The sequence below is a fragment of the Leucoraja erinacea genome, chromosome 3, assembly GCF_028641065.1.
Source record: "Leucoraja erinacea ecotype New England chromosome 3, Leri_hhj_1, whole genome shotgun sequence".
In the NCBI taxonomy this organism is placed as follows: Eukaryota; Metazoa; Chordata; class Chondrichthyes; order Rajiformes; family Rajidae; genus Leucoraja; species Leucoraja erinaceus.
In genome coordinates this window covers 75550879-75572698 of record NC_073379.1, presented here as the reverse complement: position 1 = coordinate 75572698, position 21820 = coordinate 75550879, and the positions used below count along the sequence as shown (strand labels likewise).

The 21820-nt window shown below is 42.5% G+C and overlaps 1 protein-coding gene across 4 annotated transcripts in view; it reads right to left on the bottom strand.

The window, feature by feature from the left end:
• LOC129695746 (uncharacterized) overlaps positions 1–15282 on the bottom strand; it is a 135912-nt gene extending 120630 nt beyond the window's left edge. Inside the window, exons 1-6 of one of the 4 annotated variants that reach the window (XM_055632988.1) lie at positions 13946–15282; positions 13377–13731; positions 13017–13097; positions 12508–12614; positions 9440–12221; positions 817–937 (exon numbers count right to left, since the gene is read on the bottom strand). In XM_055632988.1, the coding sequence (XP_055488963.1) occupies positions 817–937; positions 9440–12221; positions 12508–12561 (2957 nt within the window). In that variant the 5' untranslated portion in view covers positions 12562–12614; positions 13017–13097; positions 13377–13731; positions 13946–15282. Of the gene's footprint in view, positions 1–816; positions 938–9439; positions 12222–12507; positions 12615–13016; positions 13732–13945 lie in introns of all 4 variants that reach the window. The other 3 variants (XM_055632987.1, XM_055632986.1, XM_055632989.1) reach the window with 3 other exon arrangements.
• Positions 15283–21820: the final 6538 nt, after the last annotated feature.

The window sequence follows — 21820 nt, the reverse complement described above, 5'->3', positions numbered from 1 at the left end:
CGCAGAAGATCCAAAACCTGTCCATTGACTTCATCCAAGGACCCCTACAGACCTTTCAAGTGAGGCAGATGTACACGTTAACCTCCTCCAACCTCATCTACTGTATCTGTTGTTCCAGATGTGGACTCCTATATCAAGCGCGGGCTTGGCGATCGTTTCACTGAACACTACCGCTTAATCCGCCAAGGCCTACGCGATCTCCTAGTTGCAGAACACTTTGACTCCCCCTCCCATTCTCATAATGACCTTTCTGTCTTAGGCCTCCTCTACTGTCAGAATGAGGCCCAACACAAATTGGAGGAACAGCTCCTCATATTTCGCTTGGGCAGCTTACAACCCAGCGGTATAAGCATTGTTTTTTTTTCTGAATCTGCATCCCATTTCTCTGACTAGTTCTTGTCCTCTTGATTAAATATCTGATTTTATACCAAGTTGTCATCTTCCCCAGCTAACAATCAACCATTCTACATTTCCTTATCAATAACTGCTTTGATCGGTTATCTTCACACCTGACCCTTCCATATCTCTAGATTCTCACTCCTACGAATTTCAGTCTGAAGAAGGGTCTTGACCCAAAACATCACCCATTCCTTCTCTCCAGAGATGCTGCTTGTCTGAGTTACTCCAGCATTTTGTGTCTATCAATTAACTTGATATTCTATCCCAACTAACATCTGTACTTGAAGAATGGGAAAGGTGGCCAAGAGTTACACATGTCTGAGGATGTGTGAACCCAAGAATGCCTGAGCAACAGAAGAAAAGGATAATATCAAACTTCTGAAAGTTAGTGCAAGTAATTATAGAAGAACTCTATACCTGGTCTTTGTACCTCCATGGGTATAGGATGACCATGCGATACTAGACTTCTCCCAACATCTTTGATATCGATTAATGCTTGCCTGGATGTTTTTTCTCCTCTTGGGCCTTTTCTCTGCATCTTAAAAATAAAAGATTGTTTTATGATCCCAACAATTTTGCACAGCTTACTAACTATTCATTACTATGCCTCAATAATATATTTTCACCCAGCATGTTGAAAAAGCACAAGGTCGTTTTAAAAAAGAAAAATTATTTGGCTTCCCAAGTTCACTTTGATAAAATCTGATAATATTTACAGTATTTTTTACAGCCCCTCAAGTCCCTTATTCTCCATGCACATGGTTAAGTGATACAACATAATTTTTGTTTACAATTATAAGTTTATATTCAAGTCTACCTTCCATCTAAGGTACTTCCAATTCCAGCAGCGCAAGCTCTATTAAATATTTGTTTACTTTAGATGTACAGATATACCTCTCATCTGCAAACATTTATGAAATTTCCATTTCCACACTTTAATGAGATACTTCAAAAGTCAAAAGTGTTTAATTCTACTTGTAGCAGCATAATACGTCTGTAGACACATTACTCAACAGATGACATACTAAAACAAATGATATGATATGATATGATATGATAAAATTTTATTCATCCCCGGAAAGAAATTGGTCTGCCAATTGGTCTGCCAACAAAAATCCCAATATTAGTGCAAAACAAAAGCCCCAGAAATCCCAAGTGCAATAAGATAGTTCGTAGTTTAGCTGGTGTTTGTATTGTTTAATAGCCTGATTGCTGCGAGGACGAAGCTGTCCCTAAACCTGGAGGTCATGGTTTTCAGACTTTCTTCCCAATGGCAGGAGTGAGAAGTAGAGGCATTGATGGGCTCTCTGTCTGATTGCAACAATGTGCTGGGTCCAGGACAGATCTTCAGAGATATGCATGACCAAGAATTTGCATTTGTTGACTCTCTCCACCACTGACCCGTCAATGAAGACAGAATCGTGGATCCTTGGACTTCCTCTTCTAAAGTCAACAATCAGTGCCTTTGTCTTATTGGTTTTTATTCTTGCACCATTCAATCAGTCGATCGATCTCCCTCCTATACTGTATCTCATTATTACCCATAATTTGTCCCACAATGATGGTGTCATCAACAAATTTATAGATGGAGTTGGAACTAGGTCCAGCTACACAGTCATTGGTATAGAGTGAATAGAGCAGGGGAGTGAGCGCACTGGCTTGAGATGCCCCTGCGCTGATGGCTATTGAGGAGGGAGTGTTGGAAATTCATACCAATTGTGATCGGTTGATGAGAAAGTTGAGGATCCAGTTGTGAAGGGATGCACGGAGACCCAGTATCTCACCTTCCTCTTTTGTATTATTGATCCCCATTTCAATCAGGTGAGAATCTCAGACCTCAATAGTGAGAGGTTGAAGATGTCCGCAGAAAGTCCAGCCAGTTAGGCTGCACCAGTTCTGTGCAGCGACCAGGTATGCCATCAGATCCAGAGAATTTCCAAGGGTTGATAACGCACTTCAGATTATTATGTACCTTGGCACCAGATTGATTATTAACTAAATTGTGACCACCAAAACAATACAAATCAAAGGAGTAAAAAACGAGGTCTGGAGGAACTCAACAGGTCGGGCAACATCAGGCAAGAATTTCATTGTCCTATCTGGGACACATGACAATAAACTCTCTTGACTCTTGACATCAGTGGCAGGAAATGGACAGGCAATGTTTCAGACATCCACAGATGCTGCCTGATCCGTCTAGTTCCTCCAGCACTTTGATTTTTACTTAAGATTTCAGCATCTGCAGTCTCTTGTGCCTCTATTAATCAAATAAGCAATTACAATTTAAATTATTTTATATTTGTTCTGACTGTAGACCTCTGAGTGGGAGGACTCCTTATTCTTTGTTTCAACCTCAAGCGAGCTACATATTTTTAAGGTACAGATTTCCTTCAAGAAATTCCCCTTCTTTATTTGAGTCCCTTTCCAAAGATTTGAGTTCTTTAGCACAGAAGTGGGGATCAAGGAAAGAGCGTTCACGTCGCGGCCCTGTTTCAACCAATCTTTCCACCACCACCACGCACAAGACGCACAAGAAGCGCAAGACAGACACCATTGTGCAGATGCCGAGAAGTGTGTTCAGCTCTGGCTGAACAACTTCTAATCTTGTGTGTGGACTCGATAAGAAGAAGCACAGAAGTATGCTGCATAAACTTATGTGTATCCCTCATAGGTACATTTATATTCAAAGTGTGGCTGAGTTCTCCTTGTAGCCTGGCCAATATTTATATTCTATTCAGCTTAAATAAAAATATCAACCAAAATAAATCTTCTTGGAGCTGTTGGTTTAAAATTGAGCAGAAGCTCGAGTCATGTGTGTAGTAAGCCAAAGTTTCATCTTATGCTCCAGTCTCTGGACACCTACATTGTTAGTGAATATCTTGATTTCCTCAAATTTCCCCAATCTTGGTTAGTAAAACATCCTGTGTGGCTTGCAGCAAACTGGCTCAAGTTGAACAATTCCAATGAAAACAATAAGAAATGGGTGTCCATTGGATTGCAAGTAGTCCATTTTATTTGACATGATTTGTTTTAGGTGTACATAGTTCTTTTTAAAGGGTGGCTGTTGTGAATGCTTTAATTATTGTAATAAAACAGTATAAATGATCCGGCCAATGTTCCAGCTGCTAACCTCAGACTCTACTATTAGGAATCTTCCTGTGAATACAACGGGCTGATACATATCCCTACATTACAATGCTAACCCCACTTCAAAAATAATAAAATGGTTGAAAAGTGAGATTTTCAGAGAAGAGTGGATCATAAATGGAAGCTGTCCTGAGAAATACTATAGTCCACAAACCTATGTAAATAATAATGTGTATTTACATAATAACATCTTGCATTTAATTTATTTTCATAGTCATAGAATCATAGTCGTACAACACAAAAACAGGCCCTTTGACCCAACTCATTCATGCCAAGGGGTCCCATTTAAGCTTGTACCATTTATCCACATTTAACCTATATTCCTCTAAACCTTTCCATGTCCAAATGTCCTTTAAAAGTTGTTATTATACCTGCATCAACTGCTTCCTCTGGCAGCTCATTCCATATACCCACCACCCTCTGCGGGAAAAGGTTGTTCTTCAGGTTTTGGAGATCTGCTCTACCTATATGTTCACCAATACTAACACACATATGGTACAAACCACTCGGAATTATAATCCAGTCTGGGTTTTACCGTATAGTCACCATTTAATACTAATGTTTCCAGCCACCAGTGGTCAGTCGAGATGAAGTTAGTGATGTCAACATGCTGTGCAACTTTATTATATGCTAATAAACTTCTTGGATCTTTACTTGGAGTATGTGTTAGTAGCTCCTCATGGTATCAGAGTTTTTGGACCCATTCTGCTCCTAGTTTATCGGGTTTCCTTTCTTTTAATTCCACAATATTTTCTTCTCCTTCTTATGGCTCAATCGTTTAAGAATCCTGACCCCCTGGTTTTCGATACCGACCTTAGTGAATGTTGGAAGGAATTTCAATGTCTACATTCGGGCTGCCCATCGCGGAGCGCCTCCCGAGCAGATAGCTGCTGTACTTCTCAACATCGCGGGCTCAGAAGCTATTCAACGAGCTGAGCTGAGCGGTTCCACTATGCCCCGGCTGTGTTGGGTGACAACGATGAGGAGATCATCCCTCAAGAGCCTACGGACGACCCAGTCTGTTTAATGAACAAGTTCAGACACCCGTGTGAACTTCAGACCAACATGGTTATGGAATGCAACAAATTATATCAGAGAAACCAGCTCCGTGGCAAGCCTGTCGAGGCTTAGATAAGTACCATAAACTGGGTTTATCGGAGGGGGGGAGAGGTTCACCCAGTTAGTAGCGTTGGCCTGCAGTACCACCTCGCGACTACTGTGCACAAGCTGAACTTTTTCATTGTCCCAGGAAAAGTAACAACTTTACTCGGTATTGATGCCTGTCAGGATCTGGGATTGGTAAGCTTTGGAGAAGAGGTGCACCAAATTTCCCCTGCCCAAGATACTACCGAACAAATTCTCTCTCAGTACAAGGAACTCTTTGATAACAAATTTTGCAAACCACCCCTCAAGTATTCTACTGTAATTGACCCTGACATAATGCCCGTTGTTCAAGCCCCTCATATAATTCTGCATGCCATGCATGACCACGTACAGAACAAACTTCAAAGAATGGAATCCCTAGGCGTCATCATTGCAGTTAACGACCCGTTGGACTGGGTCTCAACCATGGTAGTGGCTACCAAGAAAAACAAAGATGAAATATGAATCTGCATCATCGCCAGAGATCTGAATACTGCGTTCAAGCACCCGCATTATCCAATGCGCACAGTGGAAGAGATAGCAGCACAATTGGGCAAAGCAAATGTGTTCTCTGTTTTAGATGCCAGAAGGTTATTCTGGCAAATCCAGTTAGACCACAAATCGTCTGAACTAACCACTTTTGGAACACCTTTTGGCCGCTACAAGTTTCTGCAAATGCCCTTTGGCATCAACTCCGCCAGTGAAGTTTTCCAGCGCACGATGGAAAAGCTGTTCACAGGACACCCTTGTGCCATTATTGTACATGACATCATCTTTGCTGGCCGTGACATTTCAGAACACAATGCTATTTTAAAGAAAGTACTGGATTGTGCCAAGGACATTAATCTCAATCTCAACCCCCTAAAATGCAGATTTCATGTCAGGGAAGTGAAGTATGTGGGACACGTTTTTACTAGTGATGGACTCAAACCAGATCCTTCCAAGACCATTGCCATCAACGAACTGCTGGTTCCCACAGATGTAACCAGTTTACAAAGATTTCTGGGCATGGCAAATTACCTGGGTAAGTTCATTCCGAACTTCAGCGAACTGTCAGCACCACTGCGGCAGCTAACACACAAGGACGCAACCTGGTCCTGGTACACACAACACCGGAGAGCATTCGATACCCTAAAACAGCAGTTGTCCTGTGCCCCGACTCTGGTTTACTTTGATGTGAAACTGCCGGAAATGCTAACCCGTGATGCCTCGCAGTACAGATTGGGTGCTGCCTGTCTTCAGAGCACCAGTGGAGGTGACAACAGACCCGTGGCATATGCTGGCAGTGGTTTTTGCCTGTGTGAACTTCGTAGACTTCATTTTTGGAAAGGCTGACTGTTGAAACTGACCACCAGCGCCTGATCAGCATTTTGAACAAGCCAATCCATGCTGCTCCTGCCCGACTGCAGCGGATGATGATGCAGCTTCAAAGGTACGAAATCAAACTTGTTAACAAACCAGGCAAAGACATGCACCTAGCCGATACTCTATCCAGAGTCCCACGCAGGACCTGCGAGACACAACCAACAGATGAGAGCTTGTGCTGTACGTGTGTGGGTCGCATTTGCAAACCTACCCTTAAATACGGGGACTATGCGTAACCTGCTGCAGTGCTGAAGCGACTGCCCTATTATTATAGACGCCGGTTAAACTTGATTAGTTGTACTCACATATATATTCCTAGTTACGTTATTTTCTTAAGAGGAAAGATGTAGATCTGCTCTACCTATATGTTCACCAATACTAACACACACATGTTATACACCGCTCGGATCTATAATCCAGTCTGGGTTTTACCATATAGTCACCATTTAATACTAACATTTCCAGACACCCAGTGGAGATGAAGTTACAGTGATGTCAACATGCAGTGTAACTTTATTATATGCCAATAACCTTGTTGGATCTTTACTTGGAGTATGTGTTAGTAGCTCCACAGGTTTCTCTTAAATCTTTCCCCTCTCACCTTAAACCCTATACCTTCTAGTTCTTCTTTCTCTTTTTTTGGGACTAGGCCACTAATGGCGGCAACAATTAAAAGCAGACAACTGGGAGAGGGGGAGAGGGGGAGAGAGGGTATTTAAAACGAGAATTTTAAAATTAAGCTGTTCCTGTCTGGTTGCCCATGACAGTGAGCACAGGGATGAAATATGAACCAGATGATGCACGTTAGGAAACATGTATAAGAGTTTTGGATGGCCCTAGATTCATGTGGAATGGAGTTTGTGAGACTAGAAGGACTGTAATGAAATTGTCAAGTCCAGAGCTCATCAAATGCAATGATGGATTTTCACCAGCAAATTATCTCATGTGGGAGCAGAGTTGTGTCATGTTACAGTATCGGCCTTGATGAATTAGCTTGTCAGTGTCCATATCCTCCAAAAGTGGATGATTACAAAATATATTACAAGACCAGACATTGTGTGTAAAGATTTTATTTCATTCCATAATTTTTTTTTACAACATATAAATATTTTAATGATCTATGAAAAGGATTCTCACCCACCAAACTAAGGATCTAAATGATATATTACATATGATGATATGAAAATCCTCTTTAGTTGGATAGGGTGAGGAAACTATTTGCAATTTATGTGCTCAAGAACAAATAATCTGCCATATAATTGTGATACCAGAATATTAGGTGTTTTCACAAAATTAGGTAAAATGAATGGTTCAAACATGTTATTTCCATGTATGAACATGTTTATACAACTGAAGTACACACTCATACATGTTATCCTTGTTAACATGTTTATTCAATTGAAGAATTTTCCATACCACACATGTTACATTCTATTTATATCAGTTGTAATACCCATGTGGGTATTGCCATTGTGGGAGTGGCGGCGCCTAACGGCAGCAGCTCGACTACAGTCGTCTGTCTTTTTTTATTTTTGTCTTGTTAAATGTATGTCTTGAGTTAGTTTTTATAATATTTTTTAGCTGTGCATATGTGGGGGTTGGTGGGGGGGGCTGTGGGGAAACCGTTTAAATCTCTTCCCTGTGCGGGGACCCGACTATTCCCTGTCGGGTCTCGGATGCCGTTGGGCCTAACATCGTGGAGCCGGCGGCGACCTCCGGCCGGGACTAACCCGAGGGCTCCAGTTGCAGAGCCTGCGGAACTGACATCGCAGAGCTGGCCAACTTCGGAGCGGGAAGAGCTGTGGTGGCGTGCGGCTGCGACCCGACTTTGGAGTTCGGAGGCACCGGCCGCAGACCCGGTGGACGGGAACATCGGGAGCTCCAAGTCCCTGGTGGGAGACCGCTTTTCCGAGCTCCGCAACTGCGACTTCTCCCGCTGGAATTGCGGGTTTAAGGACATGGAGCCGGGGCCTAACATCGCCCGGCGTGGCTTAAACGGCCTCAGGACTTACCATCGCCCACCGGGGGCTTGAACATCGGAGCCCCAGTTTGCCTCGACACTGCAGTTGGACTGCTGGACCACGGGAGAGGGAACAAAGGGAAGAGATAAAGACTTTGCCTTCCATCACCGTGAGGAAATGTTGGAGACTCACTGTGATGGATGTTTATGTAAACTGTGTTAAGTGTGGGTCTTGGATTGTTTTGTAATGTAAAGAACTGTGGAAATGATATTTCGTTCAAACCTAGGTTTGAATGACAATAAATCTATTCTACGAGTAGAAAATAAACATTCCTTAATGACAAAAAGACCCAACACTGCAATAACTCAGTGGGTCAAGCAGCATTTCTGGAGGACATGAATCGCCGACAGTCAGATGTGTCCAACCAGCATCTACAGTCCCTCATGTCAAACCAGCATCTGCAGTCCCTTGCATCAACTCAAAACGTCGCCTTTTCATGTCCTCCAGAGATGTTGCCTGACCTGGTGAGTTACTCCAGCACTTTGTGTCTTTTTGGAAAAACAGCATCTGCAGTCTCCTGTGGCTACATTACTTCATGATATCTATCTTAACCCAGGGAAACTAATTGACGATTTTGTGATGCCATATTGGTAATAATTGGTAATCACTTCAACTCCTACTTCTTCAAACAGTTCACGGCATTTAGAGCAAAATAGAAACATTGCATCCTATGTACACTAAATACCCTAGCGTGGGTTCTAATAAAGACTTAAAACAGTTTTGTAAACCAACACCATTGGTAATTTGATCATTCATGAACTTACTGTTGATCTCAACTTACTGCGTGTATATATGATCCTCATGATTTCCTACCTAGCAACAGTAAGTATGCTGCATGGGCATTTAGTCGGCAAAGTGCCTTTGAGCATTCACAGGACACGGGAAGACAAAAAGTGTATACCTGATTTTGTAACCTAGGAACAAAGATGTGTTAACATGTGTACATACCTATGCTGGGAGAAAAATGTTTCTCATTATGTTTTTCACCTGTTTCCATCAGAACAAGATGCCACAATTAATTTACCATAAATTGGGTGTTGACCGTTATGTATTTATTAGCATTGCATATATATACTTCTCATTCTCTATAATTATCTACAATACAGTCCGACATTATTCTACCCTGCAGGTTAACAATGTTTCAATGGCAAGGTTTGCCAGCATCGTATTTATTGAATATTGTCTTTTGATAAAATTCTCTTGTAAAGCTACAAACTCTGATGTAGTTTTACAGATATAACTACTCTATAGCAGACTATTTGTATCAGAACAATACAAAATAATTACATAATACAACATACATACAAAATGTGATGCAGAGATGATGAAAGGTCATTGTGAACCTTCAACTATTTAATAATTACCTTTGAAAGTTTCTTTATTGTTCTCATATTCCAAAGAAGTTAAATCCTGATTTCCACGATTTTGCTTCAAAACAACTCCGTGTGAAATGTTCTTCGATGTTTCATCATTGTTCTTTTGTTGCAAGTATTTTTTCTCCTGAAAACCACAATGCAGTACTGGAAATCCTGGTACATTTTCTCCCGAAGATATCGTTCCTATGGCTAACGCGGGAATTGAGTTGTCTTCAGAATCTTGCTCATAAACAGCATATTTCCTATAGGTTTGATCGGGGAAATCTGTCGACACCCTGAATGAGGTGGTAATACTATTTTCAAGTTCATGCTTTCCATAGGAGCTGTTGTCTTCATCAATTGTTTCTGTCTGCTTTGTGTTTCCCTTTATTGGAAGGATATCTGTCTGCTGCTGTTGGTTTGTTTGATGTGGGCCTCGTAGTTTTTCCAAGTTTTCCATGTATAAAAGATATCTCTCATATACACTAAGCTGAGGTTCACACAGCTCTGAAGAGAAACATGTGCTATCTTCTGAATCTTTAAAATCATAAATCTCAGGCTCAACAATTCCAGTGCTTTCTTTTAATCTTTCTGTTGCCAATGCTACCAACATGTCGATTTCCTCTTTATTAGGAGTATCCCTGGGATTCGTGAATGCTCTTCCATCAACATTGCTGGCAAACAGTGGTGGAATCCCAATCAGAACACATCCACATTCTGTGCACCAGTTAACAGTTGAACTATTACCACTTTTGCACTCAGGGCAAATTTTGACCAGATTATTTGCAGTGAGGAAGGAGCCACAACTTTCTTCTGTGATTTGTCCTCTCTCACTTTCTGTAGGCTCCTCTTTTTCTAAATACAGGCTGGGCTTTATTGAATCGTTGAATTCATACAATGATGGCAAAAGCACTGAAGATAATTTAAAACTACTTTGTGCCCTAGTCTCAGCTATTTGGTGTCTCAATTTGTTTTCTTCATTATTACAATTTGTTTCTTTCTTTGATAGATAACTTTCCAAAGTTGGCAAATTTTCACTCCCTCTTTTGTCCAATATTATATCACCACAATAATTTTGAGATATTGATGAATATGCAAGTGAAGTTTCATCTGAATTGATAATGCACAAGTTCCTACATTTTTCAGGTAACTGGCCACTATTTGAATTTTCTTGGGAAGCTCTGACTAGCTTAGTCCCATTCTCTTTGGCATTTATTGTTGTTGCTATATTTGAACTTTCAGTCATTCCTTTACAAGGGGTTGGAATAGTCGTTAAAGTAATTGATGATTTTAAATTAAAACCAGCATCTGCCAGGTTTAGTGAATCTCCAGGTATGTCAGCAATATTTGAATCTTCCAGTGAAAGCTTCTGGTAACCTCCCGAGTATTGTTCTACTCTTTCGGCCTCCCACGCATAATTATGTCTTTCTTTATCATAAACAATTAATTTGGAATGTTGTGCAGCATTATGCAGATTAACTGGATTTGCCAATATATCTGCTGAACTGTAACAATGTGTTACAGGAGCTTTTCTAAGTATAACCGTTCTGGCTGATAAAGTTGGCTCCCAATTATTATTATTGTTACCATTCTTACTACTGATGTAGTGTGGTGCACAGTCATGCTGATTATCAGGGCTTGCCAAAACTTCTGAACTGTAATATGTTATTGGAGATTTTCTATGTATAATTGTTCGGGTTGATGAGATTGATTCGCTATTATTTTGATGGTAATGATTGTAACTATTGCACAACAGTGGATCATTATTGCTTTTTACAAAATGTTCCACAGATACTTTCTTTGGTCTGTTTTCAGTGACATATTTATCATCCGACTTTTCCTCCAGGGGAATCCAAAAATAATTATCGCTTTTAAGTCCACTCACATCACTAGTCACAGAATGGCAATTTTCATTTGTAATATCATATGCGTTTACTTGCTCACTATATTTTCTATCCAAAATATTATTAGAATCAAAATAATGATTGCTTGAATAGCCAGTATTTGTCGATGTGCATTGTTCCTGCACATCAGTCAGGGTGGTAGTGAAGGAAGATGTCTGATCCACGCTACTACTTGGCCTTAAGAAATCAAGGTAACTGCAGCTATCGGCAGCAATTTCTGACGAGTAATTGGTATTATCAAATCTGCTGCTTGCAGCACCACTGTGGATACTTCTCTTGGTACTTGAAGACCAATTAAAAGTAGTTGGTTGTGATATGTCAGGATTCAAGTGGCTCTCAGCCAATTCTGTCTCATTTATTGTCAGAGTATTTTGATATACTTGGGTATTTGAAACTTCCTTACCCTTTTTCAGGATTTTCTGGGCCCAGCATAGAATATGCCTTAGCTTCTGAATCTCTGATACAGTGGGATTCTCCAGAAAATGATAATCTGGTTTTGGCATGGAAGTAGCTTTGTCATCACTCTTCGAAATTCTCAGTGGTGGTTTTAAATTTGTATCATGGAACTTCTGTGCATCCTGAATTTTTGTACGTTGAACTAGCTCATTGATATCAAGCTCTTTTTCTGGCAAATAAATATTTTGCTCAGCTTTAAGTACATTTTCACTCTGTTGGCCACTATTTGTGTGATCAATGGTGACTTGTTGGTCATCAAATCCCAAATTGGCATCGGCTGTAGATGAATTTGTGCAGTTATGTTTACGGTTTACAAAGTAAGCCAGACGCTTTGCTCGAAGAGACTTCAAATTACAGGTGCGAGGAGAGTCTGTTTTTAAGATGGTCTCAGAATTTAAAAGCGTTGATTTTCCCGCCCTTGCATTCTTGTTCTGTAAGATAATTAGAAATTATCTTATTATTTTCTGTGAATAACAGGAACACATTTGGGAAGGAGAGCACGATAATTTAGGTACTTTTCATGATATGTTTCTTTAGTTAGAGGTTTCACAGTACAATAGTGCTCATCTGTAAATCTACTTCACTGCTTCTGGAATACAAATTAAATTCAACATGCAAAGAGCAAGTACTCTATAATTACACAAGTGATTGTTATACATATACTGGTGTACAATTTTTCTCAAACGCAACAAAATGATAGACTCAAACATGACTCACCACATCTTTAGAATTTAATGGTCGAGAGCCCTCGGACGACTTTAAATGGATCATAATCTTTCTCTTGGTTTTTCCTTTTTTTGTTGATAACTTCACAAATTCAGCGCCTGATTATGAAATGGACAAATATATATAGTATTGATCAATCAGAATGTACTTTTTAAACAATAGATTAAAGGTACATTACACAAAGCACTAACATACAGAACCAGATTTAACAGGCATTATTACATACATATGTCTGGCAAGTTGAGTTCTCATAAAAATCTGAGAGCGTCTAAAATAATCACACTGTCTCACATACGTTCATTTAATCGTCTTACTCCAAGTTATAAAAGAGGGGAAATATAAACATAGAGCTATCGAGAGGAAAGAAACTCATATTTAAAGTGTCATAGCGCGTAATAAACAATGACACACGAGACTGGAGATGTTGGATTCTGAAACAAAACAAACAAAGTGCTGGATGAACGCAGCAGGTGGAACAGCATCTGAAGTTAGTTCAATACCTGAAACGTCGGTTGTCCCTCTGCCTCCGTAACGCTGCTTTCAGATGAAATTATTTATAACCCGCTCAGTTCCTCCGGCAGCTTATGTTTTTCACAATGAGACACAAAGTGAATAAAAATAAAACTCAGTATAGTACTACAATTTGGTAGCTCTCCCACCCCCACCCGTGCAAGTGAATGAGTGAAACTGGAAGCTCTCTACCCTTCTCCAAGCAACAGTCCCTTTTGTTGACACGAAACATGATACTCTAAGTAGACTTTAAATAGTTTATGGGACCGGGTTGCTGAAATATAAACTGAAACGTTCTGGGGATAAACATTAATAAAACACCCAAATCAGAAATTAATGATACAGTTTACCCATGTTGCCATTGTCCTCGACCGTATCGCTCAGTCCATTCGTTTAATTGGCGAGATAGATCCCGGGTAAGTCCGAAGGTCTGTGTCCACACGGAAGTTCACTCCGACCAGGCATAGCGAGACAGCGCAAGTCTCCTGGGCAACCAAAAACACCACCCACCCGACCTTTTCCATACACTGCCTTGTGAATGGAGCAGAAACAGACTGCTGGGGCAACTCAGTGGGCAGTGGGCGTTTCAGGTAGTGAGCCTGCATCTGATGTTGTTCCACCCGCCGAGTTACTCGTGCTGAGTTTCTATTTGCTCCAGATTCCTGCATCTCCAGTCTCTCGCGTCTGCATTCAGAATGGCCCGGCCTGTGGAGAAGAAATAGACACAAAATGCTGGAATAACTCAGTGGGATAGGCAGCATATCTGGAGCGAAGGAATGGGTGACGTTTCGGGTGGAGACCCTTTTTCAGATGCTGCCTGTCCCACTGAATTACTCCAGCATTTTGTGTCTATCTATCTTCGGTGTAAACCAGCGTCTGCAGTTCCATCCCACACATACTGTGGAAAAGAGAAACTTACAACGAAACTCTCCCCTACTTTTGCGTATGTTCGTAGTACTCGGTCAGTCACACGCTCGAGCAAGCGGCGCTGTACGCCGACGAAGAAGTGAGACGGAGCAGGCCCGATGCAAACGTACATCGGCCGGGCCGGGACCCGGCGCTGCAGCGGTCGCCACTCTGCCCCGCTTTGTATCCACCCGTCTCCATGGACACAGCGGCTCGACCCAGCCGCGCGACCGCCCAGGCAGCGGGAACCGGCGATGCCTTGTAGAGCATGCAAGGGACAGAAGACACATGTGCTCAATAGCCGGCGGTTGGTGCTTCTTTGTTTGAAGGAGTTGGTAGAAACCTGATTTAGTTTACCGTTCATATCCTAACTAGGAAAGTTGGGACTTTGCAGAAAGTTATGAGGATGAGTTAAATAGGAGATTAAGTAAAACTGTAACGTAAAGACTAATGTCACAGTCTGCCCTCTCCTCATTCTCATCCACTTCACCTCCCAGTATTTTTCCACCAGTCCCTCCTTCTCCTCGCCTGCCTGCCACTCCCCTCTCATCAGCCCAACTCTCCTCACCTGTTGCACTCAGTTGCCTCTGATCACCAATTAACCCGGTATATAGACTCTCCTCACCGTTCTCACAATGCCAGATTGTTCTCAGCATTCATGCAAGACTCTCCAGCGATTTCCCGACTGACTACACGGATTTGAACCTGCCTGCCCCTGACCATTCCGTCCTGTCGTCTTCCCGGATATCACCTCAGCCTTCTGTCCCCGACCACGGCCTTCGTCCCGTACCTCCTGGTTTCTGTCTGCCTCTCTCCTGGGCCGTTTGGTGTATCCCTGCTACGGCTCCTCGACTTCCTGCCTGGCTTCGACTCTCCTTTCGTCTGTCCCTCGCTGGTTTGTTTGCATCGTGTGTTGGATCTCCTGGTCACCGGTCCTTCCGCTACCCCGATTATGTCTCCTGCCTGCCCCTCTTCGGAACCCTCGCTCAATCCTGAGCCTCTGTGTGAGTACGGTGTACCCATTCCTGTGTTACTACTCTATGTTACAGTATCGTAATAAATTTCATGACCAATTATACCTGCCTGATTCTGTGCTGCTATTGGGTCCAAGCTATACCCGTTACAACTAATTGATTACATTAACTGTTCAACCCTCCAAAGCAGCACTGAGACATATTCAAATGATATGGGTTGGAGACCGTGAAGATAGTTGGATTAATTGGGAAGGATGTAACAGAACACATTTCAAAGCAGGTTCTCTTATTATTTTTATAAATGGTTCATGTTCATTGTGAAACACGTTGTCAAGATCTATATGGAGATACAAACGTTAATCTATTCTAGAAAGATAGATGGATATTGATAATACAGACACACGTGAGGGGGTTAAGTTATCTGGGAAAAAAGGGTGAAGGAAAAAAAAATCGATAGCAAAAGTCAGAAATAGACCACAAAATCGTGGGTGCAAATTAGTATATGATTTGAGAGTTGTAATTAATGGGGTGAAATTGTGGTCGAGATGCCATTTGATGGGTGGGATTGTGGGGCTGAAAAATAAACAAGTAACCCTGGAGCTACGTCGCGATGCCCCAGGAATTGGATGCTAATAGAAAACTTTTATAAAACAAAGATGGCAGGCATATCATTAAAACTAATTCATGGGTGGCTAAAGAGAAACTAATTAGAAGCATGTTGGATATTGTAATCGAGAGTCCAAAAACAGAAGAAATTTAAAAGTAAACTAGTTCTGGGTAGCTGGCCTGCGTGGGCATATCTTCATGGACCATTCGGGATAACACAGAGGCTACTAGTGCACAAATAAATCAAAGGGTACAATCTTCCACCAAACGTTAGTGTTTTGCTGTAGCATACTGTTGTCTCAGTGCCAGCAGCCTGGTGCTCCCAAGCTCACCAGCTGTCAAGCTGCCACTATTATTGAACATTTGTGAATGTATTTGACATTCACTAAGATTCAATAACACTTGGGGTCAGTTTAAAAACATTGTTTAAAAATACCCTAAAAAGTGCACTGATCACAGTTGCAAGTGTCGAAACAAGGAAGTACAATTGTTGGTTTACCAAGGAAAGACACAAAATGCTGGAGTGACTCAACAGGTCAGGCAGCATCACTGGAGAAAAAGGATAAGCGACGTCTTGGGTTGATACGTCACCTATCCATGTTCTCCAGAGATGCTGCCTGACCCACTGAGTTGCTCCACTATTTTGTTTTTTCCGTAAAAAATTAAGTGCATTGAAACTGACTTGTATGAATAATATTATCTACTTATCTTTCTCCTAGCCGCAGATGTCTCCTATTCACCCTAGTAGGCACTACACAGGCCCGTACGAAGCTTTTCAAAAAGGGGGGTGGCATGACAGGATTACAAAAAACTTAATGTGAAATAATGTGCGCGCTGCGCACATCATGAGCGCAAAGCGTGGAGTCCCTCGATGCCAGGGTCCAGGGGTTTTAGATGCTCTCTGATGCATTCTGAGCCTTATTTTGGAGCATTTTTGCACCAAGTTTTGCACCAAATTTATGACCAATATTTCAGAAATTAACAGGAACCTGAGGTAGCTTTTTCACACAGAGGGTGCTGGGTGTATGTAACGAGCTGCCAGAGGAGGTGGTTAAGGCTGGGACTATCCTAATGTTTAAGAGACATTTGGACACGTACATGGATAGGACAGATTTGGATGGATATGGGCCAAACGCGTGTGAGTGGGACTAGTTTAGATGGGACATGTTGGTCGGTGTGGGCAAGTTGGGCTGAAGGGCCTTTTTCCACACTGTATCATTCTATGACTAAAAAGTGAAGAAGAAAAATGCATGTAGATAAGTAGATTTGAAAGAGGAGTGAAATGTAAAGGCAGAGAGGTTTATGGGTGGAAAGGAACATAGGAAAGTAGGGGGGGGAGAGTGGGCTTTGGCAGATGGGTGAAGGGAAAATAATCACAAAGTGCTGGAGTAACTCAGTGGGTCAGGCAGCATCTCTGGAGAAAAGGTATAGATTATATTTCGGGTCAAGACCGTTCTTCAGTAATATTCATGATGTGACATGCATAGACATTCCTGAATGTTACCCAAACCATCGTGAGCTACTTTGTTATGGTGCTTGCCCTCTCCTATAACATCTCTGCTGCCTTGGGTAATGCAGGACAGGACACAAGTTTTGGGACACAGTGTGAAGCTGTTGCCGTCTGTTCCAGCCTGGTAAAAACCTGGATGGAGTGGATTTCGAGAGGATGTTTCCACTAGTGGGAGAGTCTAGGGTCAGTGGCCACAGCCTCAGAATTAAAAGACATTGCTTTAGGAAGGAGATGAGCAGGAATTTCTTAAGTCAGAGGGTGGTGGTGAACTGTGGAATTCATTGCCACAGACAGCTGTGGAGGTCAAGTCAGTGGACATTTTTCAGGAGGAGATTGGTAGATTCTTAATTGATATGGGTGTCGGAGGTAATGGGGAGAAGGCAGGAGAATGGGTTTGAGAGGGAAAGATAGTCATAGAGTGATACAGTGTGGAAACAGGCCCTTTGGCCCAGCATGTCCCATCTGCACTAGTCCCACTTGCCCACATTTGATCCATATCCCTCCGAACCTGTCCTATCCATGTACCTGTCTAACTGTTTCTTAAATGTTGCGATAATCCCTGCCTCAATTACCTCCTCTGGCAGCTTGCTCCATACATCTACCACCCTTTGTGTGAAAAACATACTTCACAGATTCCTATTAAATCTTTTGCCCTTCACCTTAAATTTATGTCCTCTGCTCCTCGATTCACTTACTCTGGGCAAAAGACTCAACCATATCTATTTAAATCATGATTTTATACACCTCTATTAGATCATCCCTCATCCTCCTGTGCTCCATGAAATAGAGTCCCAGCCTACTCAACCTCTCTCTATAGCTCTGGCCCTCTAGTCCTGGCAACATCCTCATAAATCTTCACTGTACCCTTTCCAGTTTGATGACATATTTCCTATAACATGGTGCCCAGAACTGAACACAATACTCTGAATGCAGCCTCACCACCTTCTTATGCAACTACAAGAGTCAAGAGTCAATTTAATTGTCATTTGGACCCCATGTCCTCCCAACTTCTATACTCAGCCTGACCCGCTGAGTTACTCCAGCACTCTGTGAAACATCACAGAACAGGGCAAGATTAGCAAGTTTGCTGATGATACAGAAGTGTGTGGTTTTGCAGATAGTGAAGATGGTTGTGAAAGATTGCAGCAGGAACTAGATCAATTAGTCAGGTGGGCAGAGGAATGGTTGATGATTGCATGGTTCCTTGAAGGTCGTGTCGCAGGTATATCATGTGGTCAAAAAGTATTTTGGCACTTTGGCCTTCATCAGTCAGAGTATTGAGTATAGAAGTTGGGAGGTCGTGTTGCAGTTGTATAAGACTTTGGTCAGACAGCATTCAGAGTATTGTGTTCAGTTCAAGATATGTGAAAAGAAAGAGATTAGTTAAAACAAATGTAGGTCCCTTGCAGTCAGAAACAGGTGAGTTGATCATGGGGAACAAGGATATGGCGGACCAATTGAATAACTACTTTGGTTCCGTCTTCACTAAGGAAGACATAAATAATTTGCCGGAAATAGCAGGGGACCGCGGGTCAAAGGAGTTGGAGGAATTGAGTGAAATCCAGGTTAGCCGGGAAGTGGTGTTGGGTAAATTGAATGGATTAAAGGCCGATAAATCCCCAGGGCCAGATAGGCTGCATCCCAGAGTACTTAAGGAAGTAGCTCCAGAAATAGTGGATACATTAGTAATAATCATTCAAAACTCTTTAGATTCTGGAGTAGTTCCTGAAGATTGGCGGGTAGCAAACGTAACCCCACTTTTTAAGAAGGGAGGGAGAGAGAAAATGGGGAATTACAGACCAGTTAGTCTAACATCGGTAGTGGGGAAACTGCTAGAGTCAGTATTTAAAGATGGGATAGCAGCACATGTGGAAAGTGGTGAAATCATTGGACAAAGTCAGCATGGATTTACGAAAGGTAAATCATGTCTGACGAATTTTTCGAGGATGTAACTAGTAGCATGGATAGGGGAGAACCAGTGGATGTGGTGTATCTGGACTCCCAGAAGGCTTTCGACAAGGTCCCACATAAGAGATTAGTATACAAACTTAAAGCACAAGGCATTGGGGGTTCAGTATTGATGTGGATAGAGAACTGGCTGGTAAACAGGAAGCAAAGAGTAGGAGTAAACGGGTCCTTTTCACAATGGCAGGCAGTGACTAGTGGGGTACCCCAAAGCTCAGTACTGGGACCCCAGCTATTTATAATATATATTAATGATCTGGATGAGGGAATTGAAGGCAATATCTCCAAGTTTACGGATGACACTAAGCTGGGGGGCAGTGTTAGCTGTGAGGAGGATGCTAGGAGACTGCAAGGTGACTTGGATAGGCTGGGTGAGTGGGCAAATGTTTGGCAGATGCAGGATAATGTGGATAAATGTGAGGTTATCCATTTTGGTGGCAAAAACGTGAAAGCAGACTATTATCTAAATGGTGGCCGATTGGGAAAGGGGGAGATGCAGCGAGACCTGGGTGTCATGGTAGACCAGTCATTGAAGGTAGGCATGCAGGTGCAGCAGGCAGTAAAGAAAGCGAATGGTATGTTAGCTTTCATTGCAAAAGGATTTGAGTATAGGAGCAGGGAGGTTCTACTGCAGTTGTACAGGGTCTTGTTGAGACCACACCTGGAGTATTGCTTACAGTTTTGGTCTCCAAATCTGAGGAAGGACATTATTGCCATAGAGGGAGTGCAGAGATGGTTCACCAGACTGATTCCTGGGATGTCAGGACTGTCTTATGAAGAAAGACTGGATAGACTTGGTTTATACTCTCTAGAATTTAGACGATTGAGAGGGGATCTTATAGAAACTTACAAAATTCTTAAGGGGTTGGACAGGCTAGATGCAGGAAGATTGTTCCCGATGTTGGGGAAGTCCAGGACAAGGGGTCACAGCTTAAGAATAAGGGGGAAATCCTTTAAAACCGAGATGAGAAGAACTTTTTTCACACAGAGAGTGGTGAATCTCTGGAACTCTCTGCCACAGAGGGTAGTTGAGGCCAGTTCATTGGCTATATTTAAGAGGGAGGTAGATGTGGCCCTTGTGGCTAAGGGGATCAGGGGTTATGGAGAGAAGGCAGGTACGGGATACTGAGTTGGATGATCAGCCATGATCATATTGAATGGCGGTGCAGGCTCGAAGGGCCGAATGGCCTACTCCTGCACCTAATTTCTATGTTTCTATGTTTCTATTTAGAATATTGTGTTCAGTTCTGGGTACCATGTTATAGGAAAGATGTCAAACTGAAAAGAGTACAGAGATCCCCATACTGGATCAGTCCAATCAGGGTTGTGTCATCCGCAAACTTGAGAAGCTTGACAGAGGTATCTGTGAAGGTGCAGTCATTGGCGTGGCGATAGTAGAGGAGAGGGGAGAGTACACATCTTGCGGTGCTCCTATGCTGAGCGTTTGCGGGTCCGAGATGTGCTTTCCCGCCTCACATGCTGCTTCCTGTCTGTCAGGAAGCTGGTGATCCACCGACAGAGGGGTTCAGGCACAGTCAACTCAGAAAGTTTGGAGCGTAGTAGCTCTGGCACAAACGTGTTGAATGCAGAGCTAAAATCAATAAAACAAAAATCCTTGCATAGGTTCCCTGGCAGTCTAGGTGCTGGAGGATGAAGTGCAGGCCCAGATTGACTGCATTATCCACAGATCTATTGGCCAAATATACAAAATGCAGATGGTCGAGCGGAGGGATTGTGATATTGTTCAGCTTGGCCAGCACAAGCCTTTCAATGGTCTTCATGATGGGAGAGGTCAGTGTGACAAGCCTGTAGTCATTAAGACCAGTAATCCTTACCTTTTTGGGTACAGGGCAATAGTGGAGACTTTGAAGCAGGCAGGGACTGGTTAAAAATTAGTAATTGGGTGTGAAGTGATGATGGGAGTGGGGTGGGTGTAGAAGGGCCCAGTCTTTGCAGACTGAGGTCAGGCTGTGAGTGGGTGTGAAGTGTTGGTGGGGATGGGAAAGGGTCCACTCTTTTCATGGAGTCTTGCCTTAAGTAGGTGTGAAGTGGTGAATGGGAAGGAGAGGGTGCAGGGTCCATTCTTTGCAGACTGGGGTCTGGCTGTGTTTGTTGGGGAAGGGGTACCAGGGTTACGTTTCTGATTTTCAAAGCTGCAGTAAAACTCATTCAGGTCGTTCGTCAACTGACGATTGTCCAAAGAGCGGGGGGCTTTCTTCTTATAGCTCGTGATTTCTTGCATGCCCTTCCAAACTGAAGAAGGGTCATTAGCTGAGAGGGTACACAAAATTGCTGGAGAAACTCAGAGGGTGCAGCAGCATCTATGGAGCGAAGAAAATAGGCGACATTTCGGGCGGAAACCCTTCTTCAGACTGGTGGGGGGGGAGAAGAAAGGGAGAAGGAGGAGCCCGAGGGCGGGGGGATGGGAGGAGACAGCTCGAGGGTTAAGTAAGGGGAGGAGACAGCAAGGGCTAGCAACATTGGGAGAATTCAACGTTCAAGCTGAGAACTTGCTCCTCAACTTCTCAGAGTGCCTTTCCTTGGCAGCTCTGATTCCTCTTCTCGGCTCTTTATAGATTATGCTATCTTTTAACTGTTTAACGATTAGGCTACCGGCTTGACGCATATTTGCCCCCCAACTCCCCCTCCCCCCGATCTCGAAATTGAAATGTTACATCTGTATATAATGATCCTATTAAAATGTGTATTTATGTCACAAACTATGGAATTCATATTTTTCAGTATTGGTATCAAGGAAAAGACAGCAGTTCCAATTGTTTGATATTATTTGATATTGTTTAATATTATTCATTTGGAGAAAATATAATAGCTC